General features: G+C 50.7%; 2 protein-coding genes across 5 annotated transcripts; one reads left to right on the top strand and one right to left on the bottom strand.

The window, feature by feature from the left end:
• The first annotated feature begins 5,026 nt into the window (after positions 1 to 5,026).
• CRIP3 (cysteine rich protein 3) lies at positions 5,027 to 8,367 on the top strand. Of its 2 annotated transcripts, XM_025383040.1 has the most exons (8): positions 5,043 to 5,085; positions 5,422 to 5,516; positions 5,935 to 5,992; positions 6,089 to 6,220; positions 7,337 to 7,408; positions 7,541 to 7,635; positions 7,730 to 7,787; positions 7,966 to 8,367. In XM_025383040.1, the coding sequence occupies exons 1-8, from the start codon at positions 5,043 to 5,045 to the stop codon at positions 8,025 to 8,027; spliced, it is 615 nt and encodes a 204-aa protein (XP_025238825.1). In that variant the 3' UTR covers positions 8,028 to 8,367. The 2 variants fall into 2 exon arrangements, with proteins under 2 accessions (XP_025238826.1, XP_025238825.1); XM_025383041.1 differs by lacking the exon at positions 6,089 to 6,220 and having other exon boundaries at positions 5,027 to 5,085.
• On the bottom strand, positions 8,302 to 15,529 carry SLC22A7 (solute carrier family 22 member 7). Of its 3 annotated transcripts, XM_025383037.1 has the most exons (11): positions 15,037 to 15,529; positions 14,691 to 14,696; positions 14,294 to 14,397; positions 14,007 to 14,161; positions 13,722 to 13,890; positions 12,532 to 12,655; positions 12,100 to 12,209; positions 11,386 to 11,600; positions 11,038 to 11,146; positions 9,604 to 9,810; positions 8,302 to 9,168 (listed from the first exon to the last, which is right to left on the bottom strand). In XM_025383037.1, exons 1-11 carry the CDS (start codon positions 15,427 to 15,429, stop codon positions 9,114 to 9,116), a joined length of 1,647 nt encoding a protein of 548 aa, XP_025238822.1. In that variant the 5' UTR covers positions 15,430 to 15,529; the 3' UTR covers positions 8,302 to 9,113. The 3 variants fall into 3 exon arrangements, with proteins under 3 accessions (XP_025238822.1, XP_025238823.1, XP_025238824.1); XM_025383038.1 differs by lacking the exon at positions 14,691 to 14,696 and having other exon boundaries at positions 15,037 to 15,528; XM_025383039.1 differs by lacking the exons at positions 8,302 to 9,168; positions 9,604 to 9,810; positions 14,691 to 14,696 and having other exon boundaries at positions 10,912 to 11,146; positions 13,998 to 14,161; positions 15,037 to 15,528.
• Positions 15,530 to 18,915: the final 3,386 nt, after the last annotated feature.

The raw sequence follows: 18,915 nt of genomic DNA, 5'->3' as shown, positions 1-18,915 counted from the left end.
CCTCCTAAAGTGGGTCCTTCTCTGTGAGAGTCATAGGGAGTAAAAGGCAGTAAACCTGTAGCTTCTTCCTCCAAGAAGAAATTAATGACTCGAAGATATAGAAGTGGCAAACAGGTATATGAAAAGATCATCAACATAACTGATCATCACAGAAATGCAAATCAAAACAGATAACATCTCACCCAAGTTTAAATGGCTTTTATCCAAAAGACAGGCAATAACAAATGCTGGCAAGGATGTGGAGAAAAAGGAATGCTCATACACTGTTGATGGGAATGTAAATTAGTACAGCCACTATGGAGAAGAGTTTAGAGGTTCCTCAAAATCTAAAAATAGAGTGTAGCAATATACGATGTAGCAATCTCACTACTCGGTATATATTCAAAAGAAAAGAAATTAGTGGGCTGGGTGCTGTGGCTCAGGCCTGTAATCCCAGCACTTTGGGAGGCTGAGGTGGGCAGATCACCTGAGATCAGGAGTTCAAGACCAGCCTACCCAACATGGTGAAAACCCCATCTCTACTAAAAATACAAAAAAAATTAATGGTGTGATGGTGTGCGCCTGTAATTCCGGGTACTCGGGAGGCTGAGGCAGGAGGATTGCTTGAACCCAGGAGGCGGAGGTTGCAGTGAGCCAAGATTGTACCACTGCACTCCAGCCTGGGTGACAGAATGAGACTCCATCTCAAAAAGAAAAAAAGAAAAAAAAAAAGCCAAAAAATTAGTGTATCCAAGAGATACCTGAGCCTGGACAACATGGGGAGACCTCGTCTCTACTAAAAATAAAAAATTAGCCAGGTGTGGTGGTATGTGCCTGTAGTCCCAGCTACTCGGGAGGCTGAGGTGGGAGGATTGCTTGAGCCCCGGAGGTCGAGGCTGTAGTCAGCTGTGATTGCACCACTGCACTCAGCCTGGGCGACAGAGTGAGACCCTGTCTCAAAAAAAAAAAAAAAAAGATATCTGCACTCTCATGTTTATTGCAGCACTATTCATAATAGACAAGATATGTAAGAACCCAAGTGTCCATCAACAGATGAATGCATAAAGAAAATGTGGTACACATACACAATGCAGCACTATTCAGCCATTTAAAAAAATGAGATCCTGTCATTTGCAATAATGTGGATGGAACTGGAGGTCATTATGTTAAGTGAAATAAGCCAGTCCCCATCCTCCAACCCACTGGTCTCAAGCCCAAAGAAGAGTTGAAGGCATGGGAGCCAACATTTTATTGAAGAAGCCAGAGACAGAAACAAACTGCATGTTCTCACTTATTTGTGGGAGCTGAAAAAACAATTGAACTCATGGAGATAGAAAGTACAATGATGGTTGCCAGAAGCTGTGAAGGGTAGTTGGTGGGGGTCGGGTTGGTTGATGGGTACAATAAAATAGAAAGAATGAATAAGATTTGATTCATTTGATAGCACAACAGGATGACTACTCCATAATAATTTAATAGCATATTTTTAAATAGTATGATTGGATTGTTTATAACAGAAAGGATAAATTCTTGAGGTGATGGATATCTCATTTACCCTGTACAATACAATGTATTGTATGTACGTTGTATGTACGCCCGTATCAAAATATCCCATATAGGTCTGGTGCGATGGCTCATGCCTGTAATCCCAACACTTTGGGAGGCCAAGGCGGGAGGATCACCTGAGGTCAGAGTTCAAGACCAGCTGGACCAACATGTAGAAACCCCATCTCTACTAAAAATACAAAATTAGCTGGGCGTGGTGGTGCATATGTAGTAGTAGTAGTGTAATCCCAGCTATTTAGGAGTCTGAGGCAGGAGAATCGCTTGAACCCGGGAGGTAGAGGTTGCCATGAGCTGAGATCATGCCATTGCACTCCAGCCTGGGCAATGAGAGCAAAACTCCAACTAACAACAACAACAACAACAAATCCCATATAACCCATAAATACATACACCTACTACGTAACCACAAAAACTAAAAATTATTATTTTTTGAGACCGAGTCTCACTCTGTTGCCCAGGCTGGAGTGCAATGGTGTGATCTCAGCTCACTGCAACTTCTGCCCAGGTTCAAGCAATTCTTGTGCCTCAGTCTCCCGAGTAACTGGGACTACAGGTGTACACCACCATGCCCGGCTAATTTTTGTATTTTTAGTAGAGACAGGGTTTCACCACGTTGGCCAGGTTGGTCTCGAACCCCTGAGCTAATTTTTGTATTTTTAGAGATGGGGGTTTCACCATGTTGGGCAGGCTGGCCTCGAACCCCTGACCTCAAGTGCTCCACCTGCCTCAGCCTCCCAAAGTGCTGGGATTACAGGCGTGAACTATGGCGTCTGGCCTTATTTCTTTTTAAAATAATTTTTAGGCCAGGAGTGGTGGCTCACACCTGTAATCCCAGCACTTTGGGAGGCTGAGGCACATGGATCACTTGAGGTCAGGGGGAGTTCGAGACCAGCCCGGCCAACATGGTGAAACCCTGTCTCTTCTAAAAATACAAAAATTAGCCGAGTGTGGTGGCACGCACCTGTAGTCCCAGTTAATCGGGAGGCTGAGGCAGGGGAATTACTTGAACCCAGGAGGCAGAGGTTGCAGTGAGTCGAGAATGCGCCACTGCACTCCAGCCTGAACATCAGAGCGAGACTCTGTCTCCAAAAAAAGAAAAGAAAAAACAAGAAATGACAGGCAGAAACAAGACAGGAAAATTCAGCGGAAGCTAAAACTAAGGATCTTGAAATATTCCCTAAAACAAGAAACAAATAATGAGAAAGCGTAGAAAAATTTGTTACAGTGTGGAAGGCTTCCACCCTTAGAACTTAACAAGGATGATAAAACAAGTGTTGTAAGTAAAAAGTATTGATGGAGACAATTCAGGAACAGGATTTACCTAAATACTTCATATGAATTGAATCATATGATATGTGGCCTCTTGTGTCTTGCTTTTCTTACTTAATGTTTTTATGGTTTACCTGTATTGTAACATGCATCAGTATTACATTCTTTTTTACGGCTGAGCAATATTCTATCATACGGATATACTACATTTTGTTTATCCGTTATCAGTTGATGAACTTTTGGGCTGTTTCTACCTTTTGACTGTTGTAAATAGTACTGCTATGAACATTCATGTACAAGTTTTTGTGTAGACATATGTTTTCATTTCTCTTGGGTATATACCTAGAAGTGGAATTGCTGGGTCATATGGTAACTCTATGTTTAACTTTTTGTCGAACTGCCAGACTATTTTCCAATTTGGCCACAACATTTTATGTTGCCACCAACAATGTATGAGGGATCCAATTTTGCCACATTCTTGCCAACATTTGTCTTTTTAATTATAGCCATCCTAGTAGGTGTAAAAAAGTATCTTATTGTGGTCCTGATTTGCATTTCCCTAATGACTACTGATGTTCAGCATCTCTTCATGTGCTTATTGGCCATTTGTATTTCTCTAGAAAAACATCTATTCAAATATTTTGCTCACTTTTAATTGGGTTGTCTTTTTGTTATTGCATTATAAGTTATTTATATAATCTAGTTACTAGATCCTTATGAGATCTGCAAATATTTTCTTTCATTCTGTGGATTTAAACTTCTTGAAATATTCTTTGAAGCACTACTGAACTACTTTTAACAAATATTTATCTGGGCATGGTGGCTCATACCTGTAATCCCAGCACTTAGGGAGGCCCAGACAGGTGGATCGCTTGAACCCAGAAATTCGAGACCAGCCTGGGCAACATGGCAAAACCCCATCTCTACAAAAAAAATACAAAAATTAGCCAAGTGTGGTGGCATGAGTCTGTAGTCCCAGCTAGTCCAGAGGCTAAAGTGAGAGGATTGCTTGAGCCGGCGAGTTGGAGGCTGCAATGAGCTATGATGCACCACTACATTCCAGCCTGGGCAACAGACACCCTTCCTGAAATAAACACATTCATTAAAAAGACAAATATTTAAAAATTTTAAAGCAAACCAGATTAGAAATGTGTAGTTGGTGTTCATTATTTATTTATTTATTTATTTATTTTGAGATGGAGTCTCCCTCTTGTCCCCCCAGGCTGGAGTACAGTGGTGCGATCTTGCTCACTACAACCTCCACACCTCCTGGTTCATGTGATTCTCCTGCCTCAGCCTCTCGAGTAGCTGAGATTACAGGCATGTGCTACCATGCCCGGCTAATTTTTGTATTTTTAGTAGAGACGCGGTTTCGCCATGTTGGCCAGGCTGGTCTTGGACTCCTGACCTCAGGTGATCCTCCCACCTCGGCCTCCCAAAGTGCTGGGATTACAGGTGTCAGCCACTATGCCCAGCCGCCTTACAGCTTTAGGAGCAAACGACTGTATACAGACCATGTTTTGAAGCTTCCAAACTGAATCTTGAGTTCATTAAGGGATCCATCATAGTGATAGCTATAGCTGTTATAGCATTTATATGCCAGGCGCTGTTTGGGCACTCTACATGTATTAACCTGTTTAACTCTCATAACAATCCTATGAGGTACAGACTGTTACCATACTTACTGCATAGATGAGAAAATGGAGGCAGAGAGGGAGTGTAAGTAATTTACCTGAAGCCAAAGAGTAGGGTACAAGAGATGGGCTCCAGATTTTGTTGCTTTCAACCATTTGCTATATTGCCAAGGTGGAATTAAAACATTTCAAAGAATGCCTCCTCCCTCGCTTTGGCGAGAGTAGTGTTTTAATGGTGTCTGTACTGTGAACATTTTTCCTGTCCTTACCGCTCCAGAAACTAGTAGTGCTCCCTGTCCAGGTGTCTTCATTGCATATTTGCCTTCCCAGTCTGGAGTCCACTCGGCTTCAAGATCCTCTCTCCTCCCCGTGGGTCTGAGCGAGGCTTTAATGCTCTTTGAAGTAACAGCGAAATAGCCGTATGTCTCCCACGTAGAGTGGTTCTAAATTTTTGGTAGCCAATGTGCGCTGAGGAACAGCGGATTCAGCCCAGGGAGGCTCAAAGCTGGGCCGTGGGTGGAGCCAGCGGAGGGGGCGGAATGAGTCGCGGCGGCGTACCTACTGTGTGCCGTGTGCGTTGCCTGGAGCGGAGCTATGAGCTGGACCTGTCCGCGTTGCCAGCAACCCGTTTTCTTCGGTGAGGCCCGGGCTGCAGAGGGGGCGAAGATGGGGCGAATGGGCGCCGCGTCCCTGAGGACGCGAGGGCTGGCCACACTATGGTCCCAGAAACCCTTTTTCACTTGCAGCGGCTGGTAGTCTACGCACCACCCGCACCCACTCGGGTCTTCTCCCTTCCACCGAGAGCTCTGTGGGGAGTATGAAACCGGAGCGGGATGGAGCTGGCCTCCTGGAGACACTCCTCTCCAGGGAGCAGGGCAGGCCAACCTAATTCCCTAGAGGGCTGAAGGGGGAAAGGAGGGGCCCCAAACTTGGACAGGCTCCTCGCAGCTCGGTTCCACTTTGTCCTCCATAGCTGAGAAGGTGAGCTCCCTGGGCAAGAACTGGCACCGCTTCTGCCTGAAATGTGAGCGCTGTCACAGCGTCCTGTCTCCTGGCGGGCATGCAGAGGTAAGGCCTGGCCAGGGAGTACTGTCCTGTTTACATCACTGCCTCCCACCCGCCAGGCACCAACTCCCAACTTCAGCCCTGGAGACCTGCCAAAGAGAACCTCAGTAGCCAACCCCAAGGCTACACACCTGGTGGATCCCACACCAGCCAGGATTTTGGGAACCTGGGTTGTAACTGTGGATCCCATGGCTTTGGGAGTCAGGATGGGTGGGAAGCAGCATCACCTCCTGAGCTGCTCTTGCTCTTCCTCCCTTGACCATAGTGGAAATATTGTCATGCCAGCCCATCCCCCACCCCTCCTAGGCCCACCAGACTTAGCCAGTGGACAGACACACCTGGTAGCCTGTCTGGAGGAAAGGCCTGTGGGGCATGGCTCCCGCTGGCCCTGAGTAACCCACTTCCCTCTGCTTGTGCCCAGCACAACGGGAGGCCATACTGCCACAAGCCATGCTATGGGGCTCTCTTTGGACCCAGGGGTAAGTACCAGCCTGAAAGGGGCCAGGAGTCAGCAGAACCCTCTCGGTGGCTGGGAGCTGGGGGCTCAAGCCTGACTTCCCCTATTCTCTCTTCAGGGGTGAACATTGGTGGTGTGGGCTCCTACTTGTACAACGCCCCCACTCCCAGCCCTGGCAGCACCACTCCTCTCAGCCCCAGCAGCTTTAGCCCTCCCAGGCCAAGGACTGGCCTCCCCCAAGGCAAGAAAAGTAAGTAAGACTGTGCTCAGCTCCTCCTAGTCCTCCTCCTGACCCTTCCCCAAGCTGGAGTGGAGGGTGGGCCAGGTGGCAGTCTCCTACCCAGCCTTCTGCTTCACATTCTCACAACTTCGTTCTTAGCAAAGTCTTCTCTATCTACCTCCCGCTTTTTTTTTTCTCTTTCTTTCTTTCTTTCTATTCCCTCATGTCAGCTGCTGAGTTAAGATGTAAATTGTTGGGAGGCCAAGGCAGGCGGATCATGAGGTCAGGGGTTTGAGACCAGCCTGGCCAGCATGGTGAAATCCTGTCTCTACTAAAAATACAAAAATTAGCTGGGCATGGTGGCTGGTGCCTGTAATCCCAGCTACGGGGAGGCTGAGGCAGGAGAATCATTTGAACCCAGGAGGCGGAGGTTGCAGTGAGTCGAGGTCATGCCATTGCACTCCAGCCTAGGCAACAGAGTAAGACTCCATCTCAAAAAAAACAAAAAACAAAAAACAAACAAACAAACAAAAAATAGTTAATTGGGCAGATAGCATTATCCCCTCTCCTTGCATCCTCACATTTTACAGGTGAGGAAAGTGAGATCCAGACAGGGCAAATGACCTTGTCCATTCACAAAGCTAGTCAGAGGCAAAGCTGGCCAGGAACTTAGGTCTATCCCAGGCCAGGGCCGTGGAAGGAATAACCTACAGGAGAGGAGTCATTGGGATAAGGCCAGCCTCTCACATTCTCCAACTTTTCTCCTCTGGTCCCTGCTTCCTTCCCTCCATTCCCTGAAGTAGGCAGTGACGCTATGCTCCCCAACACCTGACACCCATGCCCTGGCCAGCTCCTGTATCAGCTCAAGTTTCCTGAGGATTGAGTTGCTAGCAGGGTTGGGATGGTGTGTACCTGAGCCCCTGGGAGGATGACAAGGAAGCAGGTAGTCCCTAATACACATTGGGATGGGGCAGGAGGTGGAGTCAAAGGGGGCTCAGTTCCGGGCCTATAGAAGACAGACTCTTGGGTGCCTGGGTCGAGCACTCTGGAATGAGCATGGCTTTTGGAAGAGGACAGTGCCATATGCAGGCAGGTGCTGGTGGGCATCTCCACCTCAGACCTACCCAGGGCCTCTTCCCCTTAAAGGCCCTCCCCATATGAAGACATTCACTGGAGAGACGTCGCTGTGCCCTGGTTGTGGGGAGCCTGTCTATTTTGGTAAGTGACAGTGGAAAGCTTGGGGAGGGGGATACAGGGTGGGCAGCAAGGGGCAGGGAGGTGATCCAAGGCAGGTGGGTCTCCCTACTCTACCCCTAGAATGGAAGCACTACCACTTCTCTCCACCACCAGCTGAGAAGGTGATGTCATTAGGCAGAAATTGGCACCGACCCTGTCTGAGGTGCCAGCGTTGCCGCAAGACCCTGACTGCTGGGAGTCATGCCGAGGTGAGCAGGGCAGGAATGAGTGGTTATGTTGGGAGGAGGCTGGAAATGGGAAGAGAACCAGGCTGAGACAGCTCTCTTTCTCTCTGTGTCTCAGCATGACGGAGTCCCCTACTGCCATGTCCCCTGCTACGGCTACCTGTTTGGCCCCAAAGGTGGGCAGCCCCATCCCAGACACTGGGCCTAAACTATGGCATGTACATGGTCTGTGGGGATGTGTGGACAGCTTCCCCTGTGGTTAAGCATACCCTGCCCCCCACCCCAGTTCCCTCCAGCCCTGAACCCTGCACTACAGACCCAAGGCCTTTGGTGATAGGGCTCTCTCTCTCTCAGGTGTGAACATTGGCGATGTGGGCTGCTACATCTATGACCCAGTGAAGATAAAATTCCAATGAGACGCTCACAGAAAAGGTCACCCTAACTCAGGCCTTCCATCATGCCCCTCATGATCCAATGGGAGCTACAAAAATCTCCAGTCCCATGGGGGTTGGGGATGGTGGGATCGTGGGGACCTGGGCCTAGGTTCCATGGTAGGCCAGAGAGTCTAGACTTTCTCTGCCAATTTTTCCCTTTCCCATTTCTATCTGGTTAGTGAACAGCACATTTTGAAGGGTATCCTCCTCCTGGCCATCACAACCCCCTTCCCCAGCACATTCTAGAGCTTCAAGGTACTCATAAAATTTGTGTTTATTGAATTTCTGCCTCTCTGGCTTCTCCAATAAAATGTTGGCTCCCATGCCTTCAACTCTTCTTTGGGCATGAGACCAGTGGGTTGGAGGATGGGGAGTGTAGGGGTTGGGATGACATGCATTGCCCTGCAGGGTGCCTCGGAGGTAGCAGGGCCAGCCATGAGAACAAAAAGCTATGTTCTTTTTGTCCCTTGGGCCTGGCATTGGCAGTCCTAGCACCACACAGTGGACAGCATGCCCACTAGCCCCATTGGTACCAGAAGTCTCATATGCTAGTCCTTTCTTTAGCACCATCTCTAGAAGAAGCAGAAGCACCTTATTCAGTAACTCATTTGAGCATGGCAACAGATCCTATGGTAGAACCTGCCAAGAGGCTTCATTATCCATTTGGGAAATGAACAGACTGAGGCCCAGAGAGGGAAAGCCACATGCCCAAGGTCACACAGCAAGTTAATGGTGAAGGTGTTATCAGAGCCCAGGGCAGACTCGGTGGCTTCCTATCCAGGGCTCTTCCCACAGCTCTTCGCCACTGCCCCAACCCAAGGGGCACCTTTATTTACAGAATCCTCCCCAGCCATGAGAGGGGTGCCCAGCAGCCACTGCATTCTGGGAAGTCAACTGTTCCTAGAAGCCAAATAATCAAGGTTGGATGAGCACAGGGAGAGGGTACTGGCGGCAACTCCAGCCCTAGGCAGAGGGTTCAATACTCCCAGCCTGAGTTGCAGGGCCTGCCCTTCTGCTCTCCCAGCCCCTGCTGCAGAGCTTCTGTGGAGGGCCTGCCTCCACTCCCACTTAGTTCTGGACCTGCTTCATGGGCATCTCTTCCTCCTGAAGACTGGTTGGGGCACTAGGGAGGAAGGAGTCGTGAGCAATGGTGGGATTTAATCCCCGAGCCTACCACCCCAGCCTGCCCCATCAGGGCTGTCCCAGGGCTCTCCCTAGTTTCTGATATACAAATCCCTATACAAGTGACTCACACACATGCTTGTGCACACCCCTGATGTGTAGGCATACTTGAGTGTGCACACATACACATCTTCCTGAACAGCCTTATGTATTTGTGTTCATACACACATATGGACTCATGTACACATTTATGCTTGCAGTTTACATACCCCCCAATCATGCACCCTGAAACACTCACCTGTGCACACTCACATACATGCACCAAGTACATATGTGCATATATTTTCCTGTCTGAATCCTAAAGTGTTAGGTATCTGAGCACCTGCATCCATAAGAATGTGCTCACACGTACACAGACACAGTCCTGTGCACACACCTCTTTCTCTCCACGTCCTGGATGGTCTCTGGCAGCTGTGCCTGCCTCGTCTCTGGCAGCAGGAGGGCGGTGCCGGCAGCCAGCAGGGCGATCCCCCCATAAGCAAGCTTGGGCAGTGACAGCCACACTCCATCCAGCAAGGCCGCCAGTGGGGCCAAAGAGCCCCCCAGCCGGCCCACCAGTGCAGTCAGCCCCATCCCTGTCTGTCTGTTCAGAGAAAGAGGATGAGGGAGGCAGACAGTGTTCACACCTACCTGGGGTCATGCCCCACAGGGCTTCTCTCCAGGGTTGGCAGGCCCTGATACTCCCTTCTCCCCATATAGCTAAGAAAACTAGGACTTCTTTCAGTTGGTTTTCCCACCCACCTTCAGGCCAGGAAACCCCAAGCCAGCACCCACCAGAGGACAGGGCCCCCATTCTGACAGAGTACCAACCAGGTACCACTGAAAGAGAAGACAAGCCACCAGACTGGGATAAGGAAAGAGTGATGTGGAAAGAAGGTGGTCAGTAGTTTGTACAGGCCCTGCCATGACCAGATGCTTAGAAGTTTCCTTTTCCTACCTCCCAATAGCTAGCTGAAAGACCCCCCTGGGCCTTTCAAGGGGTTGCCCTTGGGACAGTCCTCAAGGGCATCTCTGCCTTCCAGGGGTGAATGGGATGGGGGTGGGCAGAATGGGGCTTCTTGGGGCTGTTTTCTTTTTATTATTATTATTCTTTATTTTAATTTTTTTAAATTTATGTGTTTATTTGAGACAGAGTTTCTCACCCAGACTAGAGTGCAATGGCATGATCTCGGCTCACTGCAACCTCCATCTCCCAGGTTCAAGCGATTCTCCTGCCTCAGCCTCCCAAATAGCTAGGATTACAGGCATGCGCCACCACACCCAGCTAATTTTGTATTTTTAGCAGGGATGGGGTTTCACCATGTTGGTCAGGCTGGTCTCGAACTCCTGACCTTCAGTGATCCGCCCGCCTTGGCCTTCCAAAGTGCTGGGATTACAGGCCTGAGCCACAATGCCCGGCCTTGGGGCTGTTTTCTTAAGGAGGCCCAGAAAGGATGTCTGATGTGGCTTAGGGTCACATAGTGCAGAAGATAAGATGCCCTGCCTTCTCCAAGACTAGGGCAAACACAGAAGGCCCTGATTAGTTCTGTATTCTGGGTGTAACGTGAAGAATGAGTGAGAGGCTGGGTGCAGTGGCTCATGCCTGTAATAGTGCCTGTAATACCAGCACTTTTGGAGGCTGAGGCGGGAGGATCGCTTGAGGCCAGGAGTTTGAGACCGGTCTGGGTAATATAACAAGACCCCATCTCTACCAAAAAAAAAAAAAAAAAGGACTGAGAGAGACCAGCCTGTGGCGTGTGTATGTAGAAGTGTTGGTTAAGACACGTGACTAACAAGCCCCATACCCCAGGTTGGTTGCAGGTTTCCTTACCTGAGCACCGTAGGGTACAACTCCGAAGTGAACAGGTAGACAGTGGTGAAGGCAGCTTCAGAAAAACCTTTCCCCATCACTGCCAGGACGGTGCTCCAGGACTTCATGTCTGGAGGGAAGCGGGTTCAGATAGTGAGAGGGCCTTGGAGGAGAGCCAGGGTGTTCTGGATAGGGTGCAGAGTCTCCAGAGTGGGCTGAACTTAAGTTGGAGTGAGTCTGAGCTCACTGGGTAAGAGTGGGGAGCTGTGGGGAGGAGTGGATTCTTGGCCAGGAGGTAGGTCTCTGGGGAGTGGGCAGGGTTCCTGGCCCAGCTTCTGGGGTGGGCAGAACCTATGGGACTGGGCTCACCGGAGGACACTAGCAGTCTAGTGCCAAGCGCCAGGGCCGTGCCCAGCAGTGTCCCGGCTTGCGTGAGGCGGCGTCCTGCGTGGCGCACCGACAGGTAGACCAGCAACTTGAAGGGCAATTCCACGGCCCCAAACAACAGCTGCGTCTGGTACACATTCAGCCCCAAGCCTGACACATCCAGACTCAGGCCGTAATAGGAGAAGTTCACTCCGAACCTGAAAGGAGTTGCAGTGCCACTCGGGGGACCCTCCTTCCCATCCCTCTTTGGCCTCTCTTCTTAGGAAGACTTGGCCTTTTATAAGGGCAATCTCCTTCCGTCTCCGTGACCCCCCTCCCACCACCAGGACCTTCCCTGACATCCATAACGCCCTCCGAGTGTGCAGCAGGCGCCAGTGGTCAAAGCGCCTTTACCCTAATTTTCACAGCAACCCTGACATGGAACTGACAACAGTCCGTTTTACAGAAGGGACACTGGGGCTCTGAGTGGCTAAGTGATCCATCCCTTTCCAAGTAAGGAAGTGGGAGTCTGAACTTGAACCCATGTGCCTCTGCTGCCTGCTTCATTTTCTGACTTCCCCGGGCAGATTGCCCACCGAGGCTTATCCTCCTGCCGTCCACCGTGACACTCTACTTGTCCCTCAGAGCCTTTCTCACACTCAGCACCAGCCTGGAGTTTGCTCCTCCCTCCTACCACACCCACACCAGCCTCCTCACCACACCACCACGCAGCACAGTGAGATGTGTCGGAGCCGTGGCGTGCGGAACAGGTCTAGGTATGAAGGTCTTCGAACCACCCGTTCCTCGGCAGCCACTTTGCTCACAGCCTGGTAGGGAAGGAGGTGAGGTTGTAATATCAGAGTTGGCTATGTGATCTCAATGGGATACAGTACTCTCCCCCCACCCCTCTCTATTCCTCCCATATGCAGTGGTAGGGGTGGAGATGCACATGGCAGCTGAGAAGAGTAGGTCTCAAATGATGGATGTGGCCCACCGGAGCCAGGTAGGACATCCTAAAGAGTTCGGAACTCTCCATGGGGGCCCAGGGGCTTTTCCTGCCATACATGGTGGGCTGTGGGAGGGGACACTTGACACAGCCCACCCCCCACACACACATACATGCATGCTCACAAACACATTCACCCTCACCTCCTGGCTGAGGCTGTCCTCACACACTGGCCGCCCATTGAGCCTGGCACAGTGGAGCAGGTACCTGTGGGCCTCTTTCACACGGCCCTGAGTTAGAAGCCAGCGTGCAGACTCAGGCACCCACCTAGGAATAGGCAGGAGGCCCTTCAGCCAGAAAGTCATGACCCTAAGCCACATGTTCCTGGACATACTACAGGCTCTCAACTTCCAGGGTCTTGCTCATGCAGTCTTCTCAGCCTGGAACATCAGCCCCTCCCCAAGCCCTCCACACTTGATGAGCTTTTATTCATCTTTCAATGCCCAATTTAAAAGCCACCTCTGGGCTGGGTGCAATGGCCCATGCCTGTAATCCCAACACTTTTGGAGGTCAAGGCAGGAGGGTGGGTTTGAGCCCAGGAGTTCAAGATCAGCCTGGGCATCATGGCAAGACTCTGTCTCTACAAAATATCAAAAAATAAATATTAGCCGGATGTGGTGGCACACGCCTGTAGTTCCAGCTACTCAGGCTAATGCAGGAGAATCACTTGAGCCTGGGAGGTTGCGAACTTCAGTGAGCTGTGATTGTGCCACTGTACTCCAGCGACACAGCAAGACCTTATCTCAAAAATAAATAATAATAAAGACAATAAAACACCTCTTCCCACACTTTCTTGCCCAGGCCCAGGTCCTCCATAGCCTGGGAGTCCCTTACTCAACTGAATTGGCCTTACCCTCAAAACCAGCTCCCAGCACCAGCCACTCACTTCTCCCATGGGTGGCAGGAGGGAATAGGATGAAGGAGGGACAGACATGTAGACATATCCAGAAGGGTCACCCAAGGTCAAATCATCTTTGGGAGGCAATGTAGTACCCACGCTACCTGTCCTCCCACTCTCCTGCCTGAGTTCCCCACCCCCATGCTGGCCCTGCCCCTATCCCCAACTCTGCAAGATGCCAGCCTCAATTTATGTTTGGCTCTTTGTCTGTCTATATCTATCTTGTTCTCTGCTTCTCACTGTTCCTTGCCATCTTCTTTCTGTTGATCTCTGTCTCTCTGTCTCCTTTTCTCTGTCTCTTTCTGTCTCTTGGTCACTTACTCTGTTTCTCTTTCCCTTCATCTCTCAATCTCTCTATCTTCAAATCTCAGGCTCTGATTAATCTCATCTTTGACTTCCTGTATCTCCCGCTCCTCAGCTGCCTGCAGTCCTCACCAGAGGCTGAGGATGCCTGGGGCACAAGGCAGGGTGACAGCTAGCAGAAGCCATCGCCAGTCCCGTATCAGGTACCCAACCAGTGCCAGCAGCATCACGCCCCCTGTCCAGAAGGTGCTGCTCAGGACTCCAGCCACAGTGCGGTGCTCCACATCCAGCCACTCCAGCTCTGGCCCAGGGCAGGAGACAGGAAGATGGTTAGTGAGGACCACATGGGCTCAGTCTCACTCTGACAACTGCCTTCTTCCAGCCCTCTAGGTCCTGCCTGTTTCTTGCCTGCCTCACCCAGTGGCATCACGATGATGGTAAAACCAGCCAGGGCTGAGCCAGTGAGGGTGCGGGTGATGGCGAACATTACATAGCTGACGGAGGCTGCAGATGCCAGGCCCAGCACCAGGGTACTCACGTAGGCCACCAGCAGCAGACGCCTCCGCCCAAACCTGCAAAGGGGTCATGCAGGATCAGTTCCCTGTGGAAGGAGGTTCTAAGATATAGTAGACTAGGCTCATACCCCAGCTAGTGGGAGAAAGTTCCCCCAGCCAGTTTCTTATTGGCCCAGTGCCTCACCCCACCTGTCAGACAGATATCCAAAGGCCACAGCCCCCACCAGCACACCGGCGAAGAAGAAAGTGGATGCAGCTCTGTTCAGGCCTTTCTGCTCACACACCAGATCCCACTGCAAGGACAGGCAGAAAGGGACCTGCTGTGAACATCAGCCCTCTCCAGCAGGCGCCAGCTCCTCCTCTCCAGACCCTGGAGCCTTCTGAGGCAAGCTCTGCCGTTCTGGTACCTCTGTGCCAGATAATAAACCTCCCAGCGATTCATGCCAGTTTGGGGAATAGGAAAGTTTGTCCCTCCCCAGTCCTGCAGCCTCAGCTTCTTCCCAAGGAAGGCCTTGACCTGCTGCCTCCCAGGGAGACTCTGCCTCCACCGACATTCCACCTCCAGATGGATTATGTAAATACCGACCTGGGACTGGAAAAGAGGAAGGGAGAAAAGAAGGCCTCTATTGTTTCTCCACCTCTTGCTACAGAAATCGCCTTCTCAGCTGTTTGTCCCAACTCTGTGAAGCCACTTTAGCCCTTCCCTGCCTTAATCACCTCCCAATTAATGATGATGATAACAGTTCTTGTGTAGGAGCCTGTTACTACAAGCCATGAACTAAAAGTGCCTTATATTCATAGCTCCCATCTACAGGTTGGTAAGCTGAGACTTTACGAGGTAAAGTAATACATCTAATGCCTATACAGTAACCACCCAAGGCAATGGCAGGGCTATCCCTCTCACATGTCTCTCAACTTCTGGGCTTAAGTACCTCAGTTGCAGTGGTAGAGGAGAACTCTGAGTGGTCGTACTCCCAGCCCTGAGAGCAGGGCACTGTGGCAGGTTCATCCTCCAGCTCCCCACGGCTCTGCCTTTCTTCCCCCAGCGTGGTGTTGGGGAGAGCCTGGGGGTAGGCAAAGCGGAGGCAGGAGCTAAGCGTGCCATCGGGCTCCCGGGGAATGTAGGCCCCCAGCCACGCATCCTGATGGCTGAAGTTGGCAGGGGCACCCGGCAGGGCACATCGGTGGGCAGGCACAGCAGCCAGGAAGATGGGCAGGAGGAAATGCAGTGGTAGCAGCACTCGGGGTAGGGCCAGCAGTGCCACATTCCGCAGTTGGAAGGGCCCAAAGCCGCCCACCTGCTCCAGCAGCTCCTCAAAACTCATGCTGCTCACCCACCAACCGTTTCAGGTGCAGTCTCCCTCTAGTATCCAGCCAGCTCAAACTGCCCACCGCATAGACCCTTGGACTCTGGAGGCGGGAGTGGATGGACTGAGTGGAGAGCCTGCAGCCAGAATCCAGCCCTCAGGGGCTGGCCCAGGACTGGGCCCTCCCCAGCCACCAGATCTCCAGGGACCCCTACCTGTCTTGCCTGGTGCCTGGGGGAAGGGGAAGCCATCCATTCAGAGGTCACTGGCTCGTGGCTCTGGGGCTTACCCATTAGTGTTCAAGGACCAAGGCTACCATGATGAGGTAACTGGGTGACGGCATAGGAGGTGAGCCCCTACCCCCTTGGTCAGCAGAGCTCCCAGGATCCCTAAGAAGAGGAGGCCCCTGGGGCCTGGGGCTAGCTCTCCCAGGGTGCCCTTTGTCCTATGAGACCTTAGATCAGCCTTGCCTATTTGCAGCTACAGCCATGGCCTGGCCGACAGCCCAGGATTCAGAGCTGAAAGCTGGATCCTAACCAGGTTTCCTTCTGCTGAGCCATGAGGCCTCCTCGCATCCCTCTCCCCCGCTGGGAGCTGATGCCTTGGCCTGAGACACACCTGTGATCACACTGGGCAACTTGACCTCTCTGAGGGTCCCACGCTCGTCCCATTCCCACTTCACTCAGGGACTCTCCCCATACATATGGTTCCAACTGCCTGTCCCATTCCCCTATTTCCAGCAGCTTCCTAAATTACCTTTTGGAGGGATAGGGAATGGCAGGGGGTGCATTGCCAAGGTCTTGCCATAGGTACCTGCAATGCCTAAGATTACCTTTTGGAGGGGTAGGGAATGGGGGAGGGGGTGTTACCAAGGTCTTGTCATAGGCACATGCAATACCTAAGACTCAATGTTCAATCTGACCTTCCCACTCAATTCTCAATCATGGTCCCTGCAGAAAAATTACAGCAGAGACCAGCAATGTCCGATTTATTCTCATCTGATTCTCCAAACACTTGGCTGGCAGACCCACTAGTTTAATCCAGCTCCTACTTTGAACAGGTCAGAAAACTAAAGACAGGGTGGGGACCTGCTGGGGTCACACAATGGCTCAGCAGCAGAGCTGAAGAAAAGAGCGGGTCCCCTGACTCCAGACCAGGAATCTCACTTTTGACCCAAGCTGCTGAGCTGGTGATGTCCCAGTCTGCTCCAGGCTGGGCTCCCTGAGAAAGCTCTGGGAAAGGAGCTAAATCGATGGCATGGCATGTGTTAATGGGGGTGCTGACAGCCATGGAGTGAAGCAAGAGGCAGCTAATGGTGGTGACAGTGACAGGGGGTGACAATAAGAAGAGACGTTTGAGTCTCTAGTGCATCCTTGCCATTCTGAAGGGTACATAGATGCCTCAGACACAGTCCCTACCCTTAGGGAGCTTACAGGAGGGTTAAAATAAGCTAACCCTCCCTGTCTCCAGTGTCACCCCTTTCAACCCATTCTCCACACACTGGCCACAGTGAACATTTAAACACAGATCTAAGAGGGTCATATTCCTGTTTAAAACCTTTCACCAGATTCTACCGCCTGAGGGGGAAAGTCCAGCTCCTTCGCTTGGCCCTTATGACTTCCCTAGGACCAGATTCTCTCCCCCAGTCCACCCCTGACCCCTCTCCAACATGCCCCCTTCCCTCTAGTTCTCTGCACACACCAGCTCATTGGCATGTCACGCCTTAGTGTGGTCCCTTGGACAATGTGGCCTCCTCCTCATTCACCAAGTGAATGCCCAGGCCTCCCTGAAGACCAGCTCAAGGGGAGATACCTCCACCCCTCTCATCCCCACTCACATGTGACCTCACACTGTTGGCTCCTCCCTCATTTAGTACTATGTAATCATATTATTAATATAAAATGTATACAGCACCATAACACGTTGCAGCTCCTGAGAGGTAAGTTTTGTGGTCACCCCATCTCCATGTCCCATCCAGTGGCTCCACAGGGTAATATTCTGAAGTTTTTCCACAGCCAGAGAGGACAGCTAACGAGGCCAACCTCAGCCATTGGCTGTGACCCCTTAGTTTTCACAATGGGAATTTCTTCCCTGCTTTAATATCAGAAATAGCTGATAATCATACAGTGGTTACCTCTCCCTCTTGACATTGGCTCCTAGGAAACTCAAATCTAAATCTGCAGCCCCGGCCAGACACAGTGGCTCATGCCTGTAATTCCAGCACTTTGGGAGGCCAAGGCGGGTGGGTCACTTGAGGTCAGGAGTTTGAGATCAGCCTGGCCAACATGGCAAAACCCCGTCTCTACCAAAAATACAAAAAATTAGCTGGACATGGGGGCAAGCACCTGTAATCTCGGCTACTCAGGAGGCTGAGGCAGGAGAATCACTTGAACCCGGGAGACGGAACGTTGTAGTGAGCCGAGATCGTGCGACTGCAGTCCAGCCTGGGCAACAGGAGCGGAATTCTGTCTCAAAAAATAAAAAATAAAAAAATCTGCAGCCTCTTTCCACAGAGAGTAATCTGGCATTAATTTTACTTCTGGCTCCATCTTATTCCCTGGCCCTACCCCATATGGAAGCTCTCATCTCCAATGTCATTGAAGAATGATGGTGACAGTGACCATGATGGCTGATGATGGAGCTGGACAGGCAGGTATGAAATGCTGAGTCTAACCAGAGGATAGATAGATCAACTCCGAATCACCAGTTAAGAGCTGATTTTGATTGTATTTTAACCATCCTCCAACCCCTCCAACATGGGAATTCTAACCTGAGCTCAGAGGCCAAGGTAGAGACCTTCATTTATACCCAACTGGATGGAGAGGAGCCTTGTGCAATGGAAAAATAACAACTCCTGGCCAGGCATGGTGGCTCATGCCTGTAATCCCAGCACTTTGCGAGGCCAAGGCGGGTGGATCACTGGAGGTCGGGAGTTCGAGACCAGCCTGGCCAACATGGTGAAACCCCGAATCTACTGAAAATACAAAAATTAACCAGGCATAGTGGCTCATGCCTGTAATCCCAGCTACTCAGGAGGCTGAGGTAGGAGAATCGCTTGAACCCAGGAGGTGGAGGTTGCAGTGAGCTGAGATTGCACCACTGTACTCCAGCCTGAGTACAGTATAAGAATAAGACTTTGACTCAAAAAAAGAAAAGAAAAAGAAAAAATAACTCCTTAATTGGAATTATTACTAGAAATATTGGAGGGTTCAGGAAAAAATACATTCTTGGAATAACCAATTTGAGATTGCTTGCAATAGGGAATCCTTACACTTTAGGCCTTTTACTATTTTGCCCCCTCCCCATTAAGTGACCTCAGATGACCTACCCATCTTAACTGGGGCTTCAGTGACCATTAACCATTGCTGCAACCCATGTAATCATTTCCTACACTGTTGATGGTGGCAATGACAAAATCAATTGCAGTGGTAAGTACGGTGATGGATGGATGGTATAATAGTAAGGGAGGGTGGGGATCCTGGTGATGGAAGTGATGGTGACGGG

The sequence above is a fragment of the Theropithecus gelada genome, chromosome 4 (assembly GCF_003255815.1).
Source record: "Theropithecus gelada isolate Dixy chromosome 4, Tgel_1.0, whole genome shotgun sequence".
In the NCBI taxonomy this organism is placed as follows: Eukaryota; Metazoa; Chordata; class Mammalia; order Primates; family Cercopithecidae; genus Theropithecus; species Theropithecus gelada.
Note: the sequence above shows the minus strand (reverse complement) of the source record. Positions and strands in the feature narration are given on the sequence as shown.

Bases quoted from the DNA above. Each gene is read 5' to 3' on its own strand.
- SLC22A7 (XM_025383037.1), bottom strand. From the start codon at position 15,429: ATGAGTTTTGAGGAGCTGCTGGAGCAGGTGGGCGGCTTTGGGCCCTTC. The intron at 12,656-13,721 runs GTGAGGACTGCA...GCCTATTCCTAG, and splicing joins CCAGGCATCCTCAGCCTCTG to GTGGGTGCCTGAGTCTGCAC. The intron at 9,169-9,603 runs GTGTGTGCACAG...CTTCCTCCCTAG, and splicing joins CAGGACGTGGAGAGAAAGAG to TGCCCCAACCAGTCTTCAGG.
- CRIP3 (XM_025383040.1), top strand. From the start codon at position 5,043: ATGAGCTGGACCTGTCCGCGTTGCCAGCAACCCGTTTTCTTCG. The intron at 5,517-5,934 runs GTAAGGCCTGGC...GCTTGTGCCCAG, and splicing joins CTCCTGGCGGGCATGCAGAG to CACAACGGGAGGCCATACTG. The intron at 7,636-7,729 runs GTGAGCAGGGCA...TCTGTGTCTCAG, and splicing joins CTGCTGGGAGTCATGCCGAG to CATGACGGAGTCCCCTACTG.